The sequence below is a fragment of the Galleria mellonella genome, unplaced genomic scaffold, assembly GCF_026898425.1.
Source record: "Galleria mellonella isolate WM207_F2 unplaced genomic scaffold, CSIRO_AGI_GalMel_v1 utg132, whole genome shotgun sequence".
In the NCBI taxonomy this organism is placed as follows: domain Eukaryota; kingdom Metazoa; phylum Arthropoda; class Insecta; order Lepidoptera; family Pyralidae; genus Galleria; species Galleria mellonella.
This window is the reverse complement of record NW_026441989.1, coordinates 7,922,218-7,945,235: the sequence shown is the minus strand read 5'-3', so window position 1 is coordinate 7,945,235 and position 23,018 is coordinate 7,922,218. Positions and strand designations below refer to the sequence as shown.

The following is a 23,018-nucleotide window of genomic DNA, read 5'->3' as shown; positions in this document are numbered from 1 at the left end:
GATGGTGACAGCTAACGGCGTGTTTGGAGAGGTGGAATAAGAAAAGTTATGATGTGGTTTAAGCTGACCTAATTGAGTTTCGTTATTATAATACTAGTGAACAGAAACAATATTTAAATATTATCGGCATTAGTAAATCAGTGTTAAACGAGTTCTCCAATCTTAAGTGATTTCAAATGATTACATACCGAAGAGGTAAGTTCAGACTTACAAATTGATATACCTTATTAACGGTTACATGGAACACATGATATCACAGTTAATAACGATGTGTCTTCATTGTTGTAGCCTAAGGAAATGATACCCTTGATTGAATCCTGAAGTTACACTTTAAATATCCCTAAGGATAGCCGTGGTTTGGTTTTGGCAGAGCTCCGCAAGCAACATAAAAACTCTCCTGGCGCTCAAACTTAGTTTTAGTCCAATATAGATTTAAGTTGTGGTTTAATTTAAGTTATCAGGCAATTCATTTATTATATCTATTTAAACTGGTAAATATTTCTTTTATTTGCAAGACAGCCCGTAACAGCATTAATTTTATTGTTACTGCAAGTTATATTAAATATCTTATTTCACAACATCCTGGACGAACACAGAGAGCATGGTCTATAAATGCAATCAACCTAAAAAAAACGTACAGGAGTGCGAATAATCTACCACCCATATGGTCATATATCGTACTATCAACAGATACAGCAACATTTCCTCTGTCGATGACCAGAAAACATCAAAACAGCCGCGTGCTGCTAGAACTACAAAGACTGTTAATGCTGTTAAAGCCAAAATTTGTCTAAACTCCATTAGAAAGAAAAAAGTTTATCGCGAAAAATGAAGATTCCCGCTAGGACTCTGTCACGTATTGTAAAACAAGACCTAAAGCTCGGTGCTTATCATCAATATACAGGACATACCCTAAGTCAATCTTTACAATTAAAGATAAAGAATCGATCAAAATGGCTTCTGTTGCGATATGCAGGTCTTTCACCTTCGTATGTAAAGAAATAAAAAATTCACGGTTAAAGAACACTACAATAAGCAAAATGATAAAGTGTACGCTCGCAGTTCTAAAGAAGCTGCTTAAGTGGTCGGAAAGGTACAACGTGGTCATCATCCTGCGTAAGTGATGGTTTGGTAAGGCGTGTCTTATTAAGAAGTCACAAAATTACATTTTTGTAAAAAAGGAGTGATAACTTCAACCAAAGTGTATCAAGATACAGTCTTGGATCGTTTTGTAAAATCGATTTTTTTTTATTTTTTGCAGAGAAATATGTACGAGTATATATATACATAAAAAACGCATTTTCATTTGTAATAGAACTTATGGCTGGACTAGGTATATAGGTTCTACAAATACTAGATAACTAATAGTTATATAAACTTCCCGAATAGTTAATTACAAAATTATACTATCCACATTGAATACTGTAATCAAGTAAATTAAATTAAGCCGGGTTCTAGAAACAAGGGTAAACAGGCATAAATTCTAGGGTTGGGCTGTACTATGACGGAATTTTAATCGGAATCTAAAGTTACGAAAACTTTAGATTCCATTAAAACCCACTGTCTCAAATTTACAGAACAATGGCTCATTTACTGATTACATGCAACAAACTAAGCACAATTTTTTTACTTATGTTTAGTAAACAATTTTAGCTTATAAATGTTGACATTAGACGTTACTCATTCCGACTCATCTCACGAAACCAGTGAATAATATTGTAAAAAAGTTCACACATTTTTATTGCACTGATTTTGATAAAATTTGATATAGTAATAACTTGAAATTATAACTTATAAAATATTTTTGCCGCTGCTAAATGTTCAAATATATCCCTCGATAATATGTCACCAACAATGCCAATTTAATAATAAAATCAGTAAAAAAACATCTGTAATTGTAGTAGTAATCTTTTCGTTTCCATGTTTTTTTTTATGATGGCAAACAAGTTGATAGTCCATCTAATAGAAATGAATTAATAATCACAATAATCAAATAATGGTATTTGTATATCATAATATATGTAGATATATATTTATAAATATGTATGTTCAGATATTTGACACAACGTGTATCCTAAATCGCATGATGAATTTTATATCTTATTAAATTACTAGCTGATTCGGTAAACGTTGTTTTACCACATACATTATTTATAGAAAATATTTCGTTAGTTCATTAAAAAAAAAGCTAACACTATAAGCGTGTGGGGATGTAATTATAATTGAAAGGGGAAGGAAGCGTAGTAGACCATTAAAGTAGCTAGCTGTCCCGGTGTGCATATTTTTTCCCCTGTTAGCTTTTTATCTATAAAATTAGCACATATTTGAGATCATCACATAAACGGTGGGTATCACCAATGAACTGAAGATTATTATTTCTTCTTCAAATTACGATTTGTCGCGTAGCTACGCACATACGTACGGTCACCAACCATGATTCCAGCAAGGTCGTCAACAACAGGTGCGTCAAATCTATGTATATACTTTCCACTTGGTGTTGTACCAGGATTGATGACAATAGCGTAGTTGTCACTTTGTAGCTTGGGCATGTGTGATTTTAATTGTACATTTACAATTTACATTTACAATTCATTGTACTCATCTAACAGAGGATCCAGCTTGGTGACGATGCGCCTGGCAATATGCAATAAAAGGGTGAAAAATTCAAGTTGTATGTATTTTTCGCTAAATCATAATAAAATAAAAATAAAAGTAGAAAAAATAAAAAATATTTAGCGGTGAGTCACCTTTATCATTGAGGGATATGAAAAATAAATGTTAGTCGACTCTCAGATCTACCCAATATGCACATAAAATTTCATAAAAATTGGTAAAACCGTTTCAGAGGAGTTTGGTAACAAACACCGCGATACGAGAATTTTATATATTAGATATTTCTCTCAATTATGCCGATAGACAACCGCAAAATCAGAGAAATTGCAGGTGTGTTCTTGGCCTTTTAGAAAGGAACATGTTTTTTTCTTGAATGTTTGAATGTGGTATCTGTTTGAAAATACTGCTGCTGGGTGTTAGTTCCATAACTTGGTACCTATTTCAAAATGAAGATCTAAAGCTCACCGTTCACTGGAACCCTAAATTTGGCCTGCGATGGCGTAATACGCAAACAAACTATATCGAATGCAATAAAAATTATCAAATACTGTCCGAAATCGGCGAAGATTACACCTAATATACGTACAGACGCAAAAATACAGTCTAATTGGGAATTCTTTTCTTCGAAGTCGGTATAAAAACATTTACTAACAATGTTTATTCCTAATTACCCCCGGTACGTAGATTAATTTGGAATACGAGCTAAATGTGTATAAGTTTGCTAGACTAATTTCCTCGGCTTTAGAGCAAAGACGTGTTTCCTTATAGAGTGTAGATTCCCGCGGAGTTATTTAACAAATTTTACACGCGGCTCGAGTTTTAACCTCACCACCATATGTTTGCATTACCGCTGTCGCGAATACGTTAGGGGTGGTATTCTAATGAGACTAGTACAGTAAGTACAAGAAAGGATGACAAAGTGCTGTAAGTTGATATGGAATCAATTCAGTATTACTTTTTTTATACCACTAAGGTGGCAAATTATATTAAATTTACTAATAATATACAATTAGGTTTGTTTTTTTTTAAACAGATTTTAACTAAATGGTGACATAAATTAGTATATAAGTATAAAATAAAATCGCAGTATACAGCTTCTATATAAACAATATTCGATGAGACCATAATAAACTACCACTTTTATTATACAACTAGTAGTTTCTCATAAAATTTAACGACGGTAATCCCTTACTATTAAATGAGCGGCATGCTCATTTGCCCCCTTACATTATAAAAAGAATGTAACTTGTGATAGATTCTAAATCTATAATAAGGAATCCCAGTAATAAAATGTATTTTTTTCTGAACAAATAATTTTAATATTATAATCAGACAGGTTTCTAAGTTGTGTATAAATATATACCTATACTATTATATATTATATTTTTTTGTAGAATAGTTTGTGGCAGTATTGCCATTGTTAATAGTAGTTTAAAGATCACAAATATTTTAATTTAGAATAAAAGCTGATATTCCTGATGCGTAGATATTATATTTAGTTTTTATACTAAATGATACGTGTAAACCTATCATCCGATATATAAATACATTTTACGATAGACATTTGTACGTATAATTCAATCTTAAACTTTCATATTGACATTGTGCCCTTCCACAAATAAATTTCACAAGTTGTAATCTAAATATGTCAAAACACAGCGAAATTTCTATAAAAATAGGTATACAAAATATTTTTAATATCAATATTCCACAAGATAGAAAAAAATGTGAATTTTCCATGCAAAGTGGAACTTAATCAAAAGATCTAAACTCAGTTATTTAATGCTAATCATATAAAATATGGAAGTGCTCGTATGTAAAAAAAATATATAGTTTTTAACAACTAGTATAATAGAGACATACTTATCTATGTTTACTTTATAAAGAGAAAATATTTAATTGTTTGTTTGCATTGGATAAACTTAAAACTACACAATCGATTTAAAAAAAAATCATCTGTAAAAAGCTATATTATTGTCGAATAACATAGACTATACATTATTTTAAAAAAATCTGTCTACCCATGCGAAACCGGGCTAGATCGTTAATTTATTATACGAAAGCAATGTAAGACAATTTACGTTCAACCAACTATCTCGAATTGTACACAGGCTATAATAAATAATCCTAGTGTAATAAAAGCCGAAATACGAGAGCTCCGCAAAGAATAGTCGCAACAAGGAGCGTATTATTCAGTGTCACCGGCTAGACGTGTCTCGTAATATATGCTTTAATAAAAGGGTTTCAATTCACACCCGAACATACATCATCCGAAGAAACCCGAAGTATCAATAATATCGAAAAAGATCTTCAATTTATTATTCATTGAAGTCGCTGGGCGGGGCGGGCCGCTACATAAATCCTGGGTTAGCCACTAAATCATCGTTTGCACGCGGCTGAGGGACCTACGGCTACTTTTTATCCTTTTTATCGGAAACAAATATAACGATTGTACTGCAGAATAATTACAATTCATATTGCGTTTCTATTGCATACAGTCGTCTTGTTTGTTCGCAAATATATTGTTTCTCTCCTATTGGCATTTCTAACAACTGCGTCGGAATATCGTGACCTTCGTTCATATATCCCCGTTTCGTGCATTAACAATGTATTCAGACCTAAACAAAGAGAAGCAGGTGGATCGTGGACACACTGCGATGCTATGCCAACTGAAAGATTCCATAAAAACTGTAATGGTACCCTCGTCACGTCTGGACATCTTATTTATCTAGTCACGGGCAAAATCATTGTTTTCTTTTTCGTTGTGTTGAGGCAAAAAACACGCCTTATTACCGCCACTGGCTAACAGATGAACTGCTGAACAGGACCATTGTCCCCGATCCTTGTGTGTGACGTTTGTTTTTCGCAGGCTCAAGAAAAAATTGTCCTTTCCCGTCGAAATACATCTACTTATTCATGTGTTTTCACCTTTGTTTGCTCTTTTCATATTCGAGTTACTGAATCAGTAACATGATTTTATTCAACAATAAAAATGAAACAAGCTGTACAATTATATTGTTATTATTTTAGTATGTTAATTGTTTATGTACTATAATTGGTAGTATAAAATAAAATTCGCAATGAATAAAACAAAACATGAATTATAATAATACTATAAGAAAGAACAAAATATTTTAAAATCTGAAAGAATATTAAGGGTACATAAGATGCTATTAAATTTAAATAAAATAACTGTCAATTAATGAATAAGAAAAATCGATTTATTAATAAGTATTTATATTAAGTAAGCATTATAAGTTTTAAACAAATTTCTAATTATCGCACTGGCAGCTACCTAATTAAAACAGACATATCAAGATATATGTGTACAGAAAGCGTATTTCCTTAATTGAGCTGGATTTTGATTTCATCAAAGCTTCATTAATCATGAATAATAAATGCATAATTTTCATGTTTATTTTCAGCTTTTTAATTATGAAGTCCTTGTTTCTTATTACATACTCAAGTTTATCTATATAATATGTACCTAACCTCAGCTGAATATTATTAGGATGCATTTCAAGAAGTTTAATTAGCACGTGCATCTTAAAAATATATCTGAAAACCATCTAAAAGAGATTATAATATCCAAATACTAAATTTAAATATATTAAATATAGGCATATTTTAGAGTATAATAGCTACAATATTAACCTCTCTAACATTAAATTAGATATTGTACAAATAATGTATACGAGTATAATATCAATAAAGGTATGATTAGATCGTCATCGTTACTTCCAGTGTACAAAGATCCCTTAATAAAGAGGAAAAAATCGTGCATCTTAAATATTTAGGTAATAATATTGTTTTCTCAAAAAACTAAAACATAATAATTTTTAGTTGAATGCTAAAGATTAAATTTGCTTATGGTTAAAAATTTAAGCTAGTGCTCAATATTGAAAATAAAATTAGTATTACGCTTGATAAAAAAACTTTAAATATAGGCATCCATTAATCTTTAATTTATCTGGTTTGAATGTTTCTTAGTAAGGTGAAAAAAGAATACGCTGAATTCATTATCTGTAATTTAAAAACAAAAAATATATAATTTTTAATGTTCAAATGACATATCAGCCATTAACTGTCCTCTGCTGAACATAGGACTGTCCCAAAACGGTGGGGTGGAGGCTAGTCCAAAGGAAGCAGTGGCGCATTTTATGTCGGGACCACACGGCATTGTTATTAGTATATATGATAGTAGAGATTTAATAAATTTTGTTTATAATTTTATAACTAACTGACTGACTAGTAATTTCAGGAACTACCAGTCGGTTTAGAAGAGCAAACAAACAAACTCTTCCGCTTTATTACTTTAACATATTTATATACATTATGTATATAAATTAGGTTATCTTAATTTAATATGAATAAGACAACTTACAGATGTAAAAGTAGTCAGAGACAATATAAACATTTTCCCGCCAACTATGCAGAGTGGCACATTTGCTCTTTCAACAAACAAACGTAGACTGCTTTTGAACCGCCGAGATCTTGGTATCCAATCACAACTATATACAGCGAAGGGTAGTAATTGGCTCTAAAAAAAAATAAACATAGTTAAGAATTATTTATTATTATTATATCAGCCGTTAATATCAACTACATGGGTTCACAATCACAGTTAGGTCTTGATGATGTTTTAAAAGGGATGCTGCTGCCCATCCCTCGACCATTAAGTTTTTTTAGTCGCTTTAAAAGGCGACACCCACAAGAACAGAAGGGTTGGCACATTCTATGCTGGGACGGCTGGGTATAATATTAACCTATTAATATTATAGGATTAAAATTCATTATTAAATCATTATAAGTATTTTGTTGTAAAAATATTAAAAACAAAAATTATCTGTATTAATAATATCACACTAGCTGAAATTATTATCTTAATTTTTTCAATCAACTTTTACAAACTAAAATACAGTCGAATATTTCTCATTTCGACTGTATTTTTTATTCTCATTTATTTACAAAATTGGTGACTACCTATAGTGCATCGTATTTTCACGAAATCTGATTTGAGTTTGAACATTCCATTTTTAATCAAAGCTTTCGTATTAAAATACACTAATGTGGTTAACCTAGACAGCGCTTTTTATAATTCTCTATCAAAACAAAGTTACACTATAAGTATCACAAAGGAATCCTTTGTCTGGTTGTCCATCCGTTTCTCTGTTAGTGTCCTATTTCTAAATAACTACTAATACTATCAGTTTGAAATGTTTTTAAGTTAAGTACTCGTATTATACATACGAGTACTTAAAAACATTAATTTTTTTATTTTCTGAAATAGTGGACTCAGCTTAACGTAAAAAGCACTTAGTGAGCCTTCATAATGCGGCCAATTATTGAAAATGGAATGTTTTCTTTTCGGTTAATCTTATTCATGGACCATGTGGACTCTGTGTTCGATCAGGATGGTGTCAGATATCATGCTATAATAAAACAAAAGTGGCACTCAAAATTTAAAAATACGTAGGCTAATTTTCAGTTCATAAGTACAGGTAGCATATATAAATTTATATACTAGTATATGACATGCTTTATTAACACATTCTAAAACTATATTTTATTTATATGTATGCCTAGTAGTTTTTGACTAATGTTAGAAAACGTAAATTAGACCTTTAACAATATTTCTTTGTCACTGAAGTAATAATAATATGTTAATATTACAGAAAATATGTATATACTAAATGTTAATGTTACAAAAAAAAAATATAACAAAGATTCTAATTGCCTTAATTTGATAGAAAATTATGAAAAAATCTTCACAAAGCCATGAGGTTCGACTTATCATATATTTATAACCAAAAATAAAAAATACAAAAAAACACGAATGTAATATTTTACATAACCTCATTTTAATTTATATTATATTAAATATTATGTAAAGAAAACTTTATTACGTTATGAACATTAAATGTAGAAGAAAGATTTAATGAATCAAATGCTAAAAAAATCTATATGAAACAATACAATAATTTTATTTCTTGTGTAGTATTTTTTTTTCTTATAAATAGTCACAAAAAGATTATACCTTATGCATCATTTTAGATCCAAACCAACTAGGGACTAATATTTGCAGGATCATAACACTCATATATGTAGCAAGAAAAATATAGTATGACGTAGACGCGGGCTGAAATTTAACATAAAATAATAAATTTATGTAAATTCAAGAAAAATATGGCATTATTTATATTTTATTATATTTTACTTACCATTGTAAATCTGAAAAGACAAATACAAATAATGCAAGAAGCCATACTAAACTGCACAAATATAATAAAGCTGAAAACACGCTGTATTTGGTCACAAAATCTGTAAGAATCAAAATTTCAAAATTTCTTTCTTATCCATAAAGAGTTATTAACTAATTTATAAAACTAAATAACCACAAAGAAAATACTTTGATATTTCTTCAAAATGTTGGACACATTGATGTAACTTTTTTAACATATCTGCTTCAGAAACATCATCAACATTATCCTCATCTGTTTTATGATCAGTTAAAGTTCTTAATTTTAAATCAAGTATATCTAATTGAGCTATAACAAAGATAATTAAACCCAGAATAAAAGTATCAATGTTAAGATTTACTAATACAAGATATTGTATTCCAAGACATTGGTATAAATATAGTAGATGTCTATATGTATCTATAAAATCTTTAGAGAGAAAACTATAACTACATATTGGTAATTCTAGATCCACTGAGAAAATAAAATGTAGCATAACTGGAACTCCAAAATGTGCTACATGGGATGTAAAAGATACAATTGCTACTATTTTCCAGTACATTATATTAAATGAGTTTGCTTTTTTTAAAATTTTTACTTCCATGTCGTTACAAAGTTGGAACATTTCACTTTCTAAACTATTGAATATATCAATTAATCCATCACGTTCTTTTAAAAATGTAATCACTTTCGAGGCGACAACCACAGCTGTGAAATAAAATAATGTATTTTCAATGATAACATCCAACTGTTTCGTCATGCAACACAAGTTTAATGTGAGCAATGCATCAAAGAGTAAAATTAGAACTGCAATCAAGATTTTTGAAAAAATATGATGATATTTCCATGTATCGTCTGCAGGCCATAGACCAATAATTTTCCAAATTTTCTTATTTATTTCAAAACAGTTTATCTGATTCAACGGTTCCATTGTTTTAATAATGGAATTAAGCGCGGGAGAAGATTACTTTTCTATTTCAATGCAACAAAAGAAAATATTTCTCAGACTGCGTTTAATACCGCAGTTGGCTGCACGGCGGACGGCTTTAATAGATTGAGGTCACAAAGGCTTAGCTTGTTATTAGCGTAGCGAGTTTTAGAAATTGCAATTCTCTAATTAAATGGAACAAACGTGTCTATTAATCTATTGTCTTGGGATTTTAATCCCTTTGATTATTTCAAAAGTAAAAAGAAATATTTCTTTAAAGTTCGTTTTAGAAGTCTTCACTTATGAGGTGTAATTTAAAATACCTTGACTAAAATTAAAGAATATGAATACATTGCCGATGCAAATGAATGTAGGTTAATTGCGGGAAAGGCATTTATAAATGAGATGCAATTAGTGGAGGTGACGCCTGACTCTTCCACCTGTAAAAGTTCAGAAATACGCTTTAATTAACAAACTAGGCGTTTAATTCCTGAGGATTGTGCAAAATTTTTTTTCTGCACTAATTAATAAGTTAATAAATAATGGTAATTTATTTTCGTTTTTACAGTTTTACTGTATATTCTATAAGGGAATTTTAATAAAACCCACTACTGAAAACATTATTAGCTTTTTGTGTTCCTATAGACGATAGAGATATTATTGACATAGTTTATCATGTCATTATTATACAACTTTTTTCCGGAAAATAGGTATTGATTGACTTTGACTACTTATCACTACTGACCATCACTTGTGGCGTAGTGTATGTATATTATGTTTAAAAAAATATTTGAGTATAAAGACAAAGGTGAGAAAGTGTCTGCAAAAAAGGTATCTTTTTTAAAATCTGTGAAAAATTAAAGTTATAAAAACAATATTATGTTTCTACAAAACGTTTATATTTTGTTGTGTTACTTAAGTTTTGATATTATGTTTTCGTTTTCAATTCCACGACAAAGTTTTACCTCAACAGGTAACTTTAGCTAACAAAACCGTTGTTTGCAAACTGAATGAATATTTAGGTTGTACCGAAGTTTACTTAGTAATTTTTAAATGGTCATATGGAATGAAATATGATAATGAGTTTTTTTTTTTAATTTAATTAAAAATATCCTTAGAATAGTACAAATAAATAAAGTACGAGTACAATGTGGAAATATTACGTTCATCATAACATTGCAACCCAAACCTGTTTTTTAACTTATTCGTCCCTAGCTGAAACACGAAATCAACTTTTAACCAACAAAATTTTAAATATTAATTCCTACTTTCCAACTGAATAAGGAAAGTATCTAGCCAGAACAGATAATTTGAATTTTTAAATAGACTGTAGCGACCGATTAATCCTCACCAGTAGCCGAGTTTTCTTGTAATAAATTATCTGAATTATATAGCCGCAATTCAACTTCTGATTTTCGAAGCATTAATTTTAGAAGTACTTTTGATTTACGGGTCTTTGTTAAGACGAAAGCAATGCAAGTATAAATACAAAGATTTGTTAATATTGTTTTAAAGTCAAAGTGCTTCCTCTTGCAAACGAATTGTAAATGTTTAGAATTGCTTCTTATCGAGTGCTGCGTCAAATTGATGTGTTTGCGTTTAAATTGTTACAGATTGCATGGCAAATTATTTGTTGTTTTTATATCATTAGTGTCTGTTCAAATACACAAAACTGTATTGTTTGCTGATTATAATAACCGGATATAAATAGAAACTTTACGTAAATAAACAAAATATAAAGCTCGACTCCTAATTTGTATACTACTCATATATAATATTATCTGTCTCATCTGCTCATCTGGAATAGAAACATTGATAAGAACTCTAGCAAAATAAAAATAAAAATTTAATTGCAAAAATATCCTAATAACAAATAGATTGTGTTGTCGTGTGGTCCCGGTATAAATTGGGCCACCCTTTCCTCTCCCATGGGTGTCGTAAAAGGCGACTAAGGAAATTTAATGGTCGAAGGATGAATAGCAGCATCCCTCTTAAAACATCACCTAACTGCAGTTGCAAGCCTGCCTGCCAAGCGTGGCAACTACTGGTAAAACGCCTATGTTCAGCAGTGGATAGTTAATGGTTGATATGAAGATGATGACTCATGTAGATGACTTTTGTAGAAAGTTCTCCTTTAGTAAACATAGTTTATTATTGATATCACTTAAATTCCTATTATGGCACGTTATATTATGTACTTACTAAATTTGAGAATATAACCAATACAATTATTAAAGTTGTTAGAAAATTAAATCTGTTTGACACTTGACCACAAAGCGTACTATAATATACCTTTGTTTATCTCAAAGACACTGTAAATATCCTCCAGCAACTGGTATCCGGGACACGCACCCCGGTAATGACCGAGCTCATTAGCACTATCCTGGAGGGCCCCTGTGTTAACAGATAACAAACTTCGTGGCGTATACCTAACAAAAGCAAAATTCAAGTTGCATCGTATGGACTACACGCCTTTATTGACACTTCAAATATCTGGGGGCGATTTGTGAGAAATAGTGCGGAGTAACTTTATGGATCGAAGTTTTCAGGATATATTATTATCTAGTTAAAAAGTCTGTAAATCATATTATAATTATATATAATTATGGCCTAAGAATAATTTAATATATGTATAGATTTTCAAGTAGCAGTAAAAAATATATTATTAAATTAAAATTATACAATTAGAATAAATTAAATCGATAATTGTAAGTAGGTATAGGATATTCACTACACTTTAATCTCGTTTATATTCTGTGATCTAATAGTATTCTTTTGAACACTAAAAGAATTCCTTTAATTGTTAAATTATACTGATATATTCGTAAAACATCGACTTCTTTCAATTTCGGTATTGAATATCACGTTGGATTGAACGTTCTCAATGACTTTATAAATAATTTAATGTAATATCGTTAAAATTTAAAACTTGTTCCATAGTGGTATATTCGTCATTCTATTTTATTCTTCTTTTTCATGCTGTCTTCTGTGTGTTAGACAGAAAGTAGGCCTCTATTCTTATTAAAAAGATTTGATTCATTTATTTTTATACTCTACTTTTCGATTCTAATTCCTTTCTAAACTCCATCTGCAGTAATATTATAAATAATGTTTACATTTTATGTAAAATACAATCTTTGGTGTCCATTGTATCTACAAAACACAATTTTGTTACAATCCTTGGAAAGTGGAAATGAAACAAGATTTATTGCCTTTAACCAAGAACCGATCATAACGTAAGAAATAAATGTACCACCATCCGCATTTTCACAACCTCATGAGACGAGCTTATAAAAATACTTCTGAAGACACAAATTTCTATCCTGCGCGAATAAACAGTGAAAATTCTTTAGGGTATCGTATATTTGTGGGGACATTACAGAGAACGTCCAAGTGACTGATAACAATGGAGCAAGTTTATCCGTTTGCGTAGTTAATATGCAGAGATGTTGGCACATCGTCACTAGGGAGGTCTGCAGTGTTAATGGCCGAGCTCATTACACGGATCTTTGTAGGTGGAATATATAATTTACTTATGAGAAGTATTAAAAGGAAAGTTCACGCATTTTTAACAGATTTTAAAAAAGATATACATTCTGCGCATAAGTATACTTTTTGTAAATTAAACAAACTCACTTCAAATAAGGCAAGCAATGATGATAATATACATCTAGTTCTTTAAAATTACAAGACAAAATTGCATATATATATAATATGATAAAATGACACGGTTTGTACGTCAATATCTATTAGTACATAACACATGTACCTAATGTGTATATTACGTAAATATACGTCTGTAGATCCAGATGATCTTTGAAGGCGCTGGGAGCTGTTAAAACTAATATTGGATCATGCAATTATTACTCTAATAATTTTTACATTACCTTATTTCATAAATTTCATAGCTATTCATGTTACCTTTTTCAGGTAACAGTTTAATATTCTTTCTTATTTAAAGTATTCTTTGTTTTTTTTTTGTTTCATTACTTTTTTTGTACACACCGAAATATCAGTTTAATACTTTAATACCTACCTTGTACAGACTCTATTTTGGTTTTTACAGATAAAATGCAATCTTTATAAAGGTTATAATAAATAAAAGAATATTACAAATCCCAATTACTTTCGGCAATTCTAAATTTATTTTTCGCACATCTTTTCATTTTATAATGTCTCAGATACAGATTTGCTTTACACACCTACGCTTATCTATAGTCCTACATCTATACGGATTAATACGAAGGAATACACGAGCATATAGCCGAGGTAATTCTACAATTAGATCGTTTCATAGTAGGCAATTCATATGAAATGAAACCATAATCATGGCTGTGTTCCACGTGACTAGCACTGATATAATCGTATTAATATTGACGACGATTTAGGTTCTATTGCTAATGACGGCGTATTGCAGGTGCTGCTACCTATTAGCAGCATGTACGCAAGATTTCAGCCGCTAATTTGTTTTCCAAAATTCTATATCAGTTATAATAAAGTTTAATAGTATAGGTGGTAAATAAAATAGAAATAAAATAGCGTGAAATTTATTATATTTTATAATATAATTGCATTATAAAGACTTTAACTACTAGTTCGCTACTATTTATCAAAATTTCATAGAATAATTATATTATATAATGCTGTTCGATGTATAATAACGTTTAAATCTTATAGAGTTTAAAAGTATTACAGATGGGAGTATTTTAGAATTTACTTTTTTTATAATAATAATTGTGTGATTTAAACTCACTTATTTAAATAATAGTCTACTAACTTCTCGATTATCTAGATTACCCAGATAGGTGGCAACCTATATCCTTATAGCTAATAAGTCCATGAATTAAATTAAATGGCAATGTCTGCTGCCTTGTTCTTTCTTATGCGAGAAACAATAGAAATTATTTTATCGATAGATTTGGCTGTCACAAATATAGAGAAAATGGCATATAATTGTGTCTTTAAAAGTTCATTCATTTTGCTTTATATTAAAAATAAGCATTCAATTTAATGTAAATATAAATAAGTCTTCCTATTCTGGCTTTAGTTCTGTTTTCGGTTCAAGTCCAGACTTAGATTTATTTGAATGTTTAATTTCTCAACTGAGAGAAATTGACTATTTTGATTTAAATTGATTTCTACACCAACGTTCGTTTACTATTGCAGACGTGTGTTAAATGCTTATTTTTACATAAAAAAAATCCATTTGTTATTGAATTTTTCATGAATTTTGTTAGCCTTTAAATTTTTTCATCTTGCTGATCGACAACGTTTTTCACAAGTGTTAAAAAAGAATACGCTGTTTTCATAATCTGAAGAAGAAAAACTGATTATATTCGTTATTTTTATAAATTATGCCACTAACAAAAACAAATTAAGTGATTTTTTAATGAAAAGTAGTGCCCAATTATAAATGTAGTAGACTCATATGTAATTAATGTATAATAATGATGACTCTTGTGATAATAAAGTTACAATTAATTAAAATTTTCACATCGTAGATATTTTTTATATAATGCAAAATATTTTACCGATGTAAAAGCCCCGAGAGATAGTGTGAACAATTTTAAGCCTTTTAACACAATAGGAGATTTAGCACGTTCCATAAAGAGTTTCAAATTTAACTTAAATTTTTCAGATCTTACTATCCATTCACTGTTGTATGCTGCAAACACTAAGTTTTCACTCTGAAAAAATATATATTAAAATCTTTTCACAAACATGCTTGGAAATTTGAGCATTATTTTGACAACCTTCTTCGAGATAAATTGAACTTGCGGTACTGGTCGAGCAGCGGCCGACAATAGTTGTATGAAAATCCATATCTGTCGTGTTTAGCGGCCAAATAAATTACTATGTAAAATCATATTTGTCGTGTAACTAACTTAACTTATCAAAGGTTTAATTTAAATTTCGAACTGGCTTGCACATAGAAAGCTGTTTAGTGAAAAAAAATATATTTTGGCGCGTAAAAAACTATTGTTATTAGTTGTTCGTCAACTTCGTCATTGGTTTTAAATACTTTTGTATTTCAAGGGAAGACAATGAGTGTAATGAAATTATTTTAACACCACCTGAAATTCAAGAGGCAGTAAGAGCCGTAGTAGAAAACTTGTTTTGAAAATTTTGGCGGCACCAAAATCTAAAGAAAAATATTTGAAAATCTATGAAAATTTTGTTCAATGTAAGAATGAAAGAAAATCGAAATCCTTATCCTAAAATGTTTTTCTGGCTTATTTCGGCGAACTCGCCAAGAAAGTGAAGCCTACAACACTTTGGGTCATCTATTCAATGCTAAAATGCACAATTTTAATGAAACATAACGTGAATTTGAATAATTTCGGCGCATTATTTGAGAAAAGTACTATACAAGCCTTGGCCGCAACTAGGCATTGATGGACTCACGTATGTGTGCCTCGGGTTCCCCTCGGCCCACATTCACACGTTCGTCCATCAATGCCTCTCTTGTCGGCCGCTGCAGTAATGTACTATTGCTGACATTGTAAATGTAAAAATGAATTTGTTTGTTATCTTATAGCGTCTTTACAGCCTAATCAATCTATATGTAGTACACACATACTACATACGATGGAAAAGGATATAAGCTACTTTTTATCCCAGTCACTGAGCATATCCCGGTCACGCGTATGAATTCGCATGTAAAAGCTTGTATAAGTTAATTTATATTTTATAATAGTATAGGGACAACAGAAACTTATGAAGTTTACCAGGTGTCGTCATTAAATCGTAAATGATGAAAATGGATCTTTAAATATCTAGCTCAGCCACAAATAGATTTAGGTACTTAGTTCTATAACTCTTTATTAACCAACACGCTATTACTCAATAATAAGAGGGTTATGGTCGAGGGATGGGTAGGAGAGTCTCTCTTAAAACATCACCAAAACCTAACTGCAACTGCCAACCCGCCTGCCAAGCGTGGCAACTATTGACAGAACTCCCCTTATGGAGAAGGTTTATGTTCAGCAGTTAATGGCTTATATCATCATCTCAGTCATTATCTGTCCACTGCTAGACATAGGCTTCCCCCATACTATGCATATACTGCCATAAAGAACGATCCTGAGTCACCTGCATCCACTGACTGCCTTCATTCCAGGTGCATTCATCACGATAGGCTAACCTGCCTTTTCATTATCACGTATCGTCCCTCACTGATGTCTCGCCAGTGTATACCGTTAGCACAGGCGGAGTTATACACCATTTCATTATCATCCATTAAAAAATGCATTTGAATGATTCGTCATACTATCTACTGGGGGGTTGTCTTACACTGCGATTGCCCGGTTCATCGAGCTATGTGATCAGCCCATTACCAATTCAGTTTGCTTATCCTTTGGTTTGGTGTGATTGGTTTTATACTATGGCTGATATAATAATAATATATAACAAGACCATTATGTCATATCCTAATAATCAGTAGGATAATAATATTAATTAATAATCATTATCATCACCTCACAAAATTTTTTTGCAAACTTTGGAATCTTTTTATGAAATTTTGTGCAATAATTTTGGTACTTGTAAAGGGTAAACAACTATTCGAGTATAAGGTATAATTACAGTAAAATATATGACTGAAGGTACGTAATAAAGAATGAGATAAAAAAATTAGAGAAAAAAGTAGAAATAGAATATGGAATGATCTTTTTTTTCGTCGTTCATCTTACTTGATAAAACGCACTGAAAAATAGGACAAACATTCTGAAAACGCTTCGATTTGGAGAAAAATATTTCATGTTTGGGTAAAAATATGAAATTAGACTATCTGATAAAAATAGATATTATTTTTGCGTGAAAGAATAAAAAACATCCACCCATATATTCTCATAAACTTTCACGTTTATAATATTAATAGAAAACATTATATTACTATAGTACAGTAGTGTTGTTACCATAAACTGAATTAATATTAATCAATTTATTAACCTAATTGGTTTAATCATACTATACTTTTAAGTCCTAAATAAATATGACTAAAGATATAATACTTTTTTTTTATACAACTTCGAATGGCAAAGAAGCTGACGGCCCACCTGATGGAAAGTGGTAACCGTCGCCTATAGACATGAGCAGTACCATGGATATAACAGAATATACTGTTTCGCCCATGATACCCCCCCTTCGTATCATATATACATATTTACAATTAATTATTTATTTCTAAATGGTATCTAAAATCTTACTTACTGATATAATAAAATTGTTACTAGACAATAACTGTACGTGGAAGATATTTAAGAGAAAATAATAGGATGGGTCTTAATATTTTTTTTTTTTCTGCTCTTCTGTCATGTATGCATGCAGATAGCATGTTTGTTCCGACATCACGGTAAAATTACAATACCAATTTAAATACGATTTCTATAGTTCTTTGTTGAACAGTTAGTTCGTTCTTGAAGGTCTAATTAAAAATCTAGTATATATTTTATTCTGATACGCTACCTAGAAATTTTCCATTTCATTGGTTTTCTTAAATCTATATGTGCGAAGTAACGGGCAAAAATCTAGACTAGCTCATAGAGATTTTGAATTTTTAAATGTATTTATAATGTGTCAGTGATATATGCAAAAAATGTTAATTCCATTAAAAAGTAGAAATAATTACATACCTCATAAAACAGTCGTGTTCCTAAAAAACTGGGTATAAAAATTTGGCTTAACATCGTCGAGAAATAAAAGACCATGAACACAAACCTCTCCTTTGTAGTCGTCTGTAAAACATTTACATTGTTTATATGATATTTATCAAAACTATTGTCAAAACTTAAATTACCTCAAAATAAACAATTTATTCTATTGAATTATGAATTATTTTATTCCACATATCTCATTTACTATTAATGACAACGATAATTCAGCTACTCGTTGATATAATGTGTCCACTAGGACTGGTATACTATTATTTTCTCACCAATAACAGCCCATACATTGCCACACAAATGATAACTGATGCCATTCCAAATTGTACAAATATGACTACATCCAATATCTCTTGAACGCTCGAACAATATCTATAAAATATCACATAAAATATTATAGCAATATTTTATAAACTAATTAAATAACAAAAATACTGATGGAGTATGAAATTGAGTGTAAATTAAGAAAAAGCTAAACATATAAGATAACTAAAACAAAAGTAAATATATATTGCCATTAAATTTTACAATATAAGAAAATATACCTTAGAAGAATGTCATAATGTTGTAAATATTTTTTAAGTTTCAAGATTTGTAAATGTTCCTGTTCTTCCTGTGATTTCAATGTGGCATTCATTTTCAAGTTTGCTAATTTAAATTGTAGTACTTTTATTTGACTAATTGCTATTAATATTAAACCAGCAATAAATGTATCTACATTTACATTGTACATCATGTGGCCATAAATTCCGAATGATTGATAAATGAACCAATATACGAAATAGTCATTACGGATATCGTCGTTAAGGAAATAGTATCTACAAATTGGTAGTTCTAATTTTGTATTCCAAATAAAATTCATTAATACTGGTAAAAATGTTATAATTGTATATGCAAAGTTGCATATAACCGCATAGATTATCCAACCCACTTTATAAATTAAATTATCGTTCTTGACAATATTTACAGTATCGGAATCTTCGCCCCTAAACTCGTCACAATTCATAAGATAAAAAATTGCTATTATCTTTTTTCTATATATAATGATCATTAAAACCTTAACAGTTACAGCAACTTCGGTAAAATAAAATATCACTTCTCGAATGAATATCTCAATTTTTCTGGGTGTAAATATCAAGTTTAAAGTAAGTAAAATATTATAAATAACCAAATTAATCAAAATATAAACAAAAGAATAATATTTGTAATAATCGTTTCTTTGATTTCCGGGCCAAATTGCGAAAATTTTCCAAAAAAATGTATTAATTTTAAAATTATCTGACAGCTTCATCGACATTGTGAAGAAAAATGTATACTAACACATACCTGTTCACTTATTTATTTTAGGTATTTGTTAAATAAACCATACAATACCTAATTATTTTCAAAATGTGTCATACAAGAATAAATTATTATCAATTTTACTTTCATTATACCTTCTTATCGCGTATACGTTGTATAATGCACGTAGTAATGACCTATTGTGAGGTATGTAAGTGGATAATATAGCCATCATTAACCAAGGGCTAATGTTTCATAAAATAGTTTCATAATCCTGTTCAGAGCCATTTTACACCAATTCTATTTCTTTAAAAAAAACAATAAAAAAAGATCAGAAAGTGTCTATAAAATAATCATAGAAATTCCAAGGCTATATGATATCTTATAAAACTTAATGCATAGGATTATTGACATTTGCTTTAAAAAAGAAACTTTCGAATTAGCTCGGGTCTATATGTTCTGGGTTATGTCCTCAGATATTGATTGTCCGATTCCTAATAACACATGGTGTCCTAGCTTGAGGACCAGACGTTTAGTGTAATTATATGACACATAATAATATTACCTACTATTAAATGGAGATGTTTCAGAATTGTATTTTTATACTCAATACATACCTCTTCAATTTTAATAAACAAAAAAATTATTCAAATGCCTTATTTCTTATAATTTTGTTTTATTTTCTAGTGCAAAAATTAAACATATTAAATATAAAATCGAACAATTGATTTATTCTAATCCTAAAAAAATATGTGCTTATGATGACTTATAAACATAAATTTACGATTTTTTTAAATAATGAGATAATATGCCCAAAAACAAAAACCAAATCAATATTAGAACCATATTTAAAAATTATACTCGTACATTTACCATAAAGAAGCGATCAAAGGTGATAGTTGACTGTTATTATTATGATGCACGAAATGATCTTAATTTCAACTATTGATGGTCTTAACCTCAATCTATATATTTTTATAATTAACACAGTTATATAGATACTTATTTTAAAAATCGAAAAAAATAACAGGTCAATTTAACCATTAAATTTGCATGATCATACAATTTTCTCCACAATTACGCCTGTCCTCGAACAGCTAATATGTGTTCATTTATACATTCATAAATCACTATTACTTTGGTTTGGTATAGGTAATATTAAATCAATATTAACAGAAACGTCATTAGATACATACGTTTTTTTCCATAAAAGAAAAATAGTTATATTCATAGTTTTAATTGATATAATACTTGAAATTAATATTTCAATCAAATTTACATTGCCGAATTCTACGCCCAAAAGATCATCTGTTGATGTAGATCTCCCATCGTGATGATATTTGTACAAAATGGTAATAGATCCAGAGGTCAAACTAAATCGGGAAACCTCATTTCCGTGTTATATCCTTCTGGATTCAGAGAAAGGAGTAGATTAAAACAATGGACGTGTTTGCAATTTCGAAAGCGATGCAACCCTTCGGGTGCGATTTAATTGCAGGGGTTGAGTCGAGACGAGGGGTGGCAGTCATGAAAATCTTCTGCCTTATTCTTAGTAACTTCGGATGCCGCACACGGCTCATTTAATGCATACTGATATTATCCTTTAACTTGCCTAACATTCTAATTGAAATTTCCGCTTCGAAAAAGTCCTCTTTCCCCATATTAGCGTATGTTTATTCTAATTAACGATTGTACAAAGCGGATTAAGAATGTCAATTTAGAAGACTTCATCCAACTTTAAAATTAAAATAATATCTGTGAAACTAATAACAATACAAAGTTCATGTATGTAATTATAAAACTATTGTGTTTATAAATTATAGTCGCAAATGTTAATATCGTATATTAATAACAATAAAAAATTCATTTTTTTTAATCATTAATTAAAATATTTGTGCAAAATATCTGAAAATTTTCAGATAATATATATCTAAAAGTTTTCGATTAATCAAATTTGACGAATTTTGAACCATACTTGTCTAAAATATCCTATGCTGAGTGAAAACTGTTCACATCTGTCACATGTTTTGGATTTAATACTTTATTCTACTTATTATTATAATAATACATCGTATATTTATAAAAAAAGGTTTAGAATTAATAAAAACATTGCACAATTTATGTTATACACAAAGAAAAAGTTAAATTAATATCCCTCTCCATTCATTTAAAACCATCTGCGTATTATGCTCTAGCTAAAAACTATAAAACTCTTAGCTTCTAATAATTAACATTCTCAAAAGGTTATTGTTAGAAAATCATTAACTTCATTTTCCTTTTGACTCAGCGTTCATTCACTCAAATAGGTCCAATAACACTAAAACAAAACAACCGAGTTCAAGATACATCCCTTCAAGCCAGCTATAGCCATTCGGTAATTACACTGCAATATTTTAACCACTTAAAAATAATCTTTCGCTTTAAATGTACGTTCATATCTAATTATTCCCCTAAACCACGAAGTTAGAGATTATAATGAACAGTATCACAGTAAAAATAGTTAAGTTTAACATATTAAGATTTTGTATTAAGTAATTTCAGTCAATAGTAGTAGTTAATAATAGTAACCTATGTAGGTTAATAAGCTATGTAGCTTATTATTGATATTAATATTACTGATTATTAAAATAATACTAATGCAATGATAGCCGTGTAGGTCCCAGTATAGAATAGACCACCTCTTCCTTTCCCGTGGGTGTCGTAAGAGAAGACTGAGGGAGGTTTTGATGGAGGAATGGGCAGCAGTGTTTCTCTTTAAACATCACTAAAAACCAAACTGCGGTTGCCAACTCGCTTGCTTTGCGTGGCAATCATTGACCTTATGGGGAAGGCTATGTTTAGCAGTGAACAGTTAATAATAAATAAATAATTAATCAAAAACATAAAATAATTTTGTTTATATTTAATAATAATTAAGAATTGACTATTATGTTTAGTTTCACGGTTATATATATATATATATATATATATATATATATAAAGTAAATATGTTGGAATATCAAATAAGATCCAGCTTAGACTAATCTGTCATGTTGTTATTAAAACCAAACCTATTTTTTATTTTCATTCAATGCTACAAACTGTAGAGGTACTTTATTTAACTGTTTATAGGACAGTCCAGAATTTCTAGAAATGGTATGTAAAAGACAATTTATGAAAATGAAAGTATATGTATGGATCTTTGGCGCTTTATATATAGGTAACAAGATAGTATATATCATGTTCTTTCAAAAATGCATGGTAACGAAAAAGTATTTACCAGTCGATTCATCTATTATTTGTATTAATAATATA

At 29.7% G+C, this 23,018-nt stretch overlaps 2 protein-coding genes across 3 annotated transcripts; both read right to left on the bottom strand.

Annotated features, from left to right (window-relative positions):
- Positions 1–5,812: 5,812 nt before the first annotated feature.
- Positions 5,813–9,931, bottom strand: LOC113518317 (odorant receptor 46a). Of its 2 annotated transcripts, none has more exons than XM_052903103.1 (5): positions 9,023–9,931; positions 8,835–8,934; positions 8,651–8,752; positions 6,998–7,153; positions 5,813–6,182 (listed from the first exon to the last, which is right to left on the bottom strand). In XM_052903103.1, the coding sequence occupies exons 1-5, from the start codon at positions 9,781–9,783 to the stop codon at positions 5,913–5,915; spliced, it is 1,389 nt and encodes a 462-aa protein (XP_052759063.1). In that variant the 5' UTR covers positions 9,784–9,931; the 3' UTR covers positions 5,813–5,912. The 2 variants fall into 2 exon arrangements, with proteins under 2 accessions (XP_052759063.1, XP_026758982.2); XM_026903181.3 differs by lacking the exon at positions 5,813–6,182 and adding an exon at positions 6,339–6,636 and having other exon boundaries at positions 9,023–9,919.
- A 4,449-nt stretch (positions 9,932–14,380) lies between these two features.
- LOC113518032 (odorant receptor 45b) lies at positions 14,381–19,740 on the bottom strand. Its single transcript, XM_031913332.2, has 5 exons — positions 18,989–19,740; positions 18,716–18,815; positions 18,414–18,515; positions 15,312–15,467; positions 14,381–15,092 (listed from the first exon to the last, which is right to left on the bottom strand). The coding sequence occupies exons 1-5, from the start codon at positions 19,738–19,740 to the stop codon at positions 15,021–15,023; spliced, it is 1,182 nt and encodes a 393-aa protein (XP_031769192.2). The 3' UTR covers positions 14,381–15,020.
- Between the last annotated feature and the right edge of the window lie 3,278 nt (positions 19,741–23,018).

Coding starts and splice junctions, on each gene's coding strand:
- LOC113518317 (XM_052903103.1), bottom strand. CDS start 9,783: ATGGAACCGTTGAATCAGATAAACTGTTTTGAAATAAATAAGAAAATT. Junction 8,753..8,834: donor GTCTTTTCAGATTTACAATG/GTAAGTAAAATA, acceptor GTTAAATTTCAG/CCCGCGTCTACGTCATACTA. Junction 6,183..6,997: donor CTCTGACTACTTTTACATCT/GTAAGTTGTCTT, acceptor AATCTCTTTTAG/ATGGTTTTCAGATATATTTT.
- LOC113518032 (XM_031913332.2), bottom strand. CDS start 19,740: ATGTCGATGAAGCTGTCAGATAATTTTAAAATTAATACATTTTTTTGG. Junction 18,516..18,715: donor CAATGTATGGGCTGTTATTG/GTGAGAAAATAA, acceptor AATGTTTTACAG/ACGACTACAAAGGAGAGGTT. Junction 15,468..18,413: donor GAACACGACTGTTTTATGAG/GTATGTAATTAT, acceptor ATATTTTTTCAG/AGTGAAAACTTAGTGTTTGC.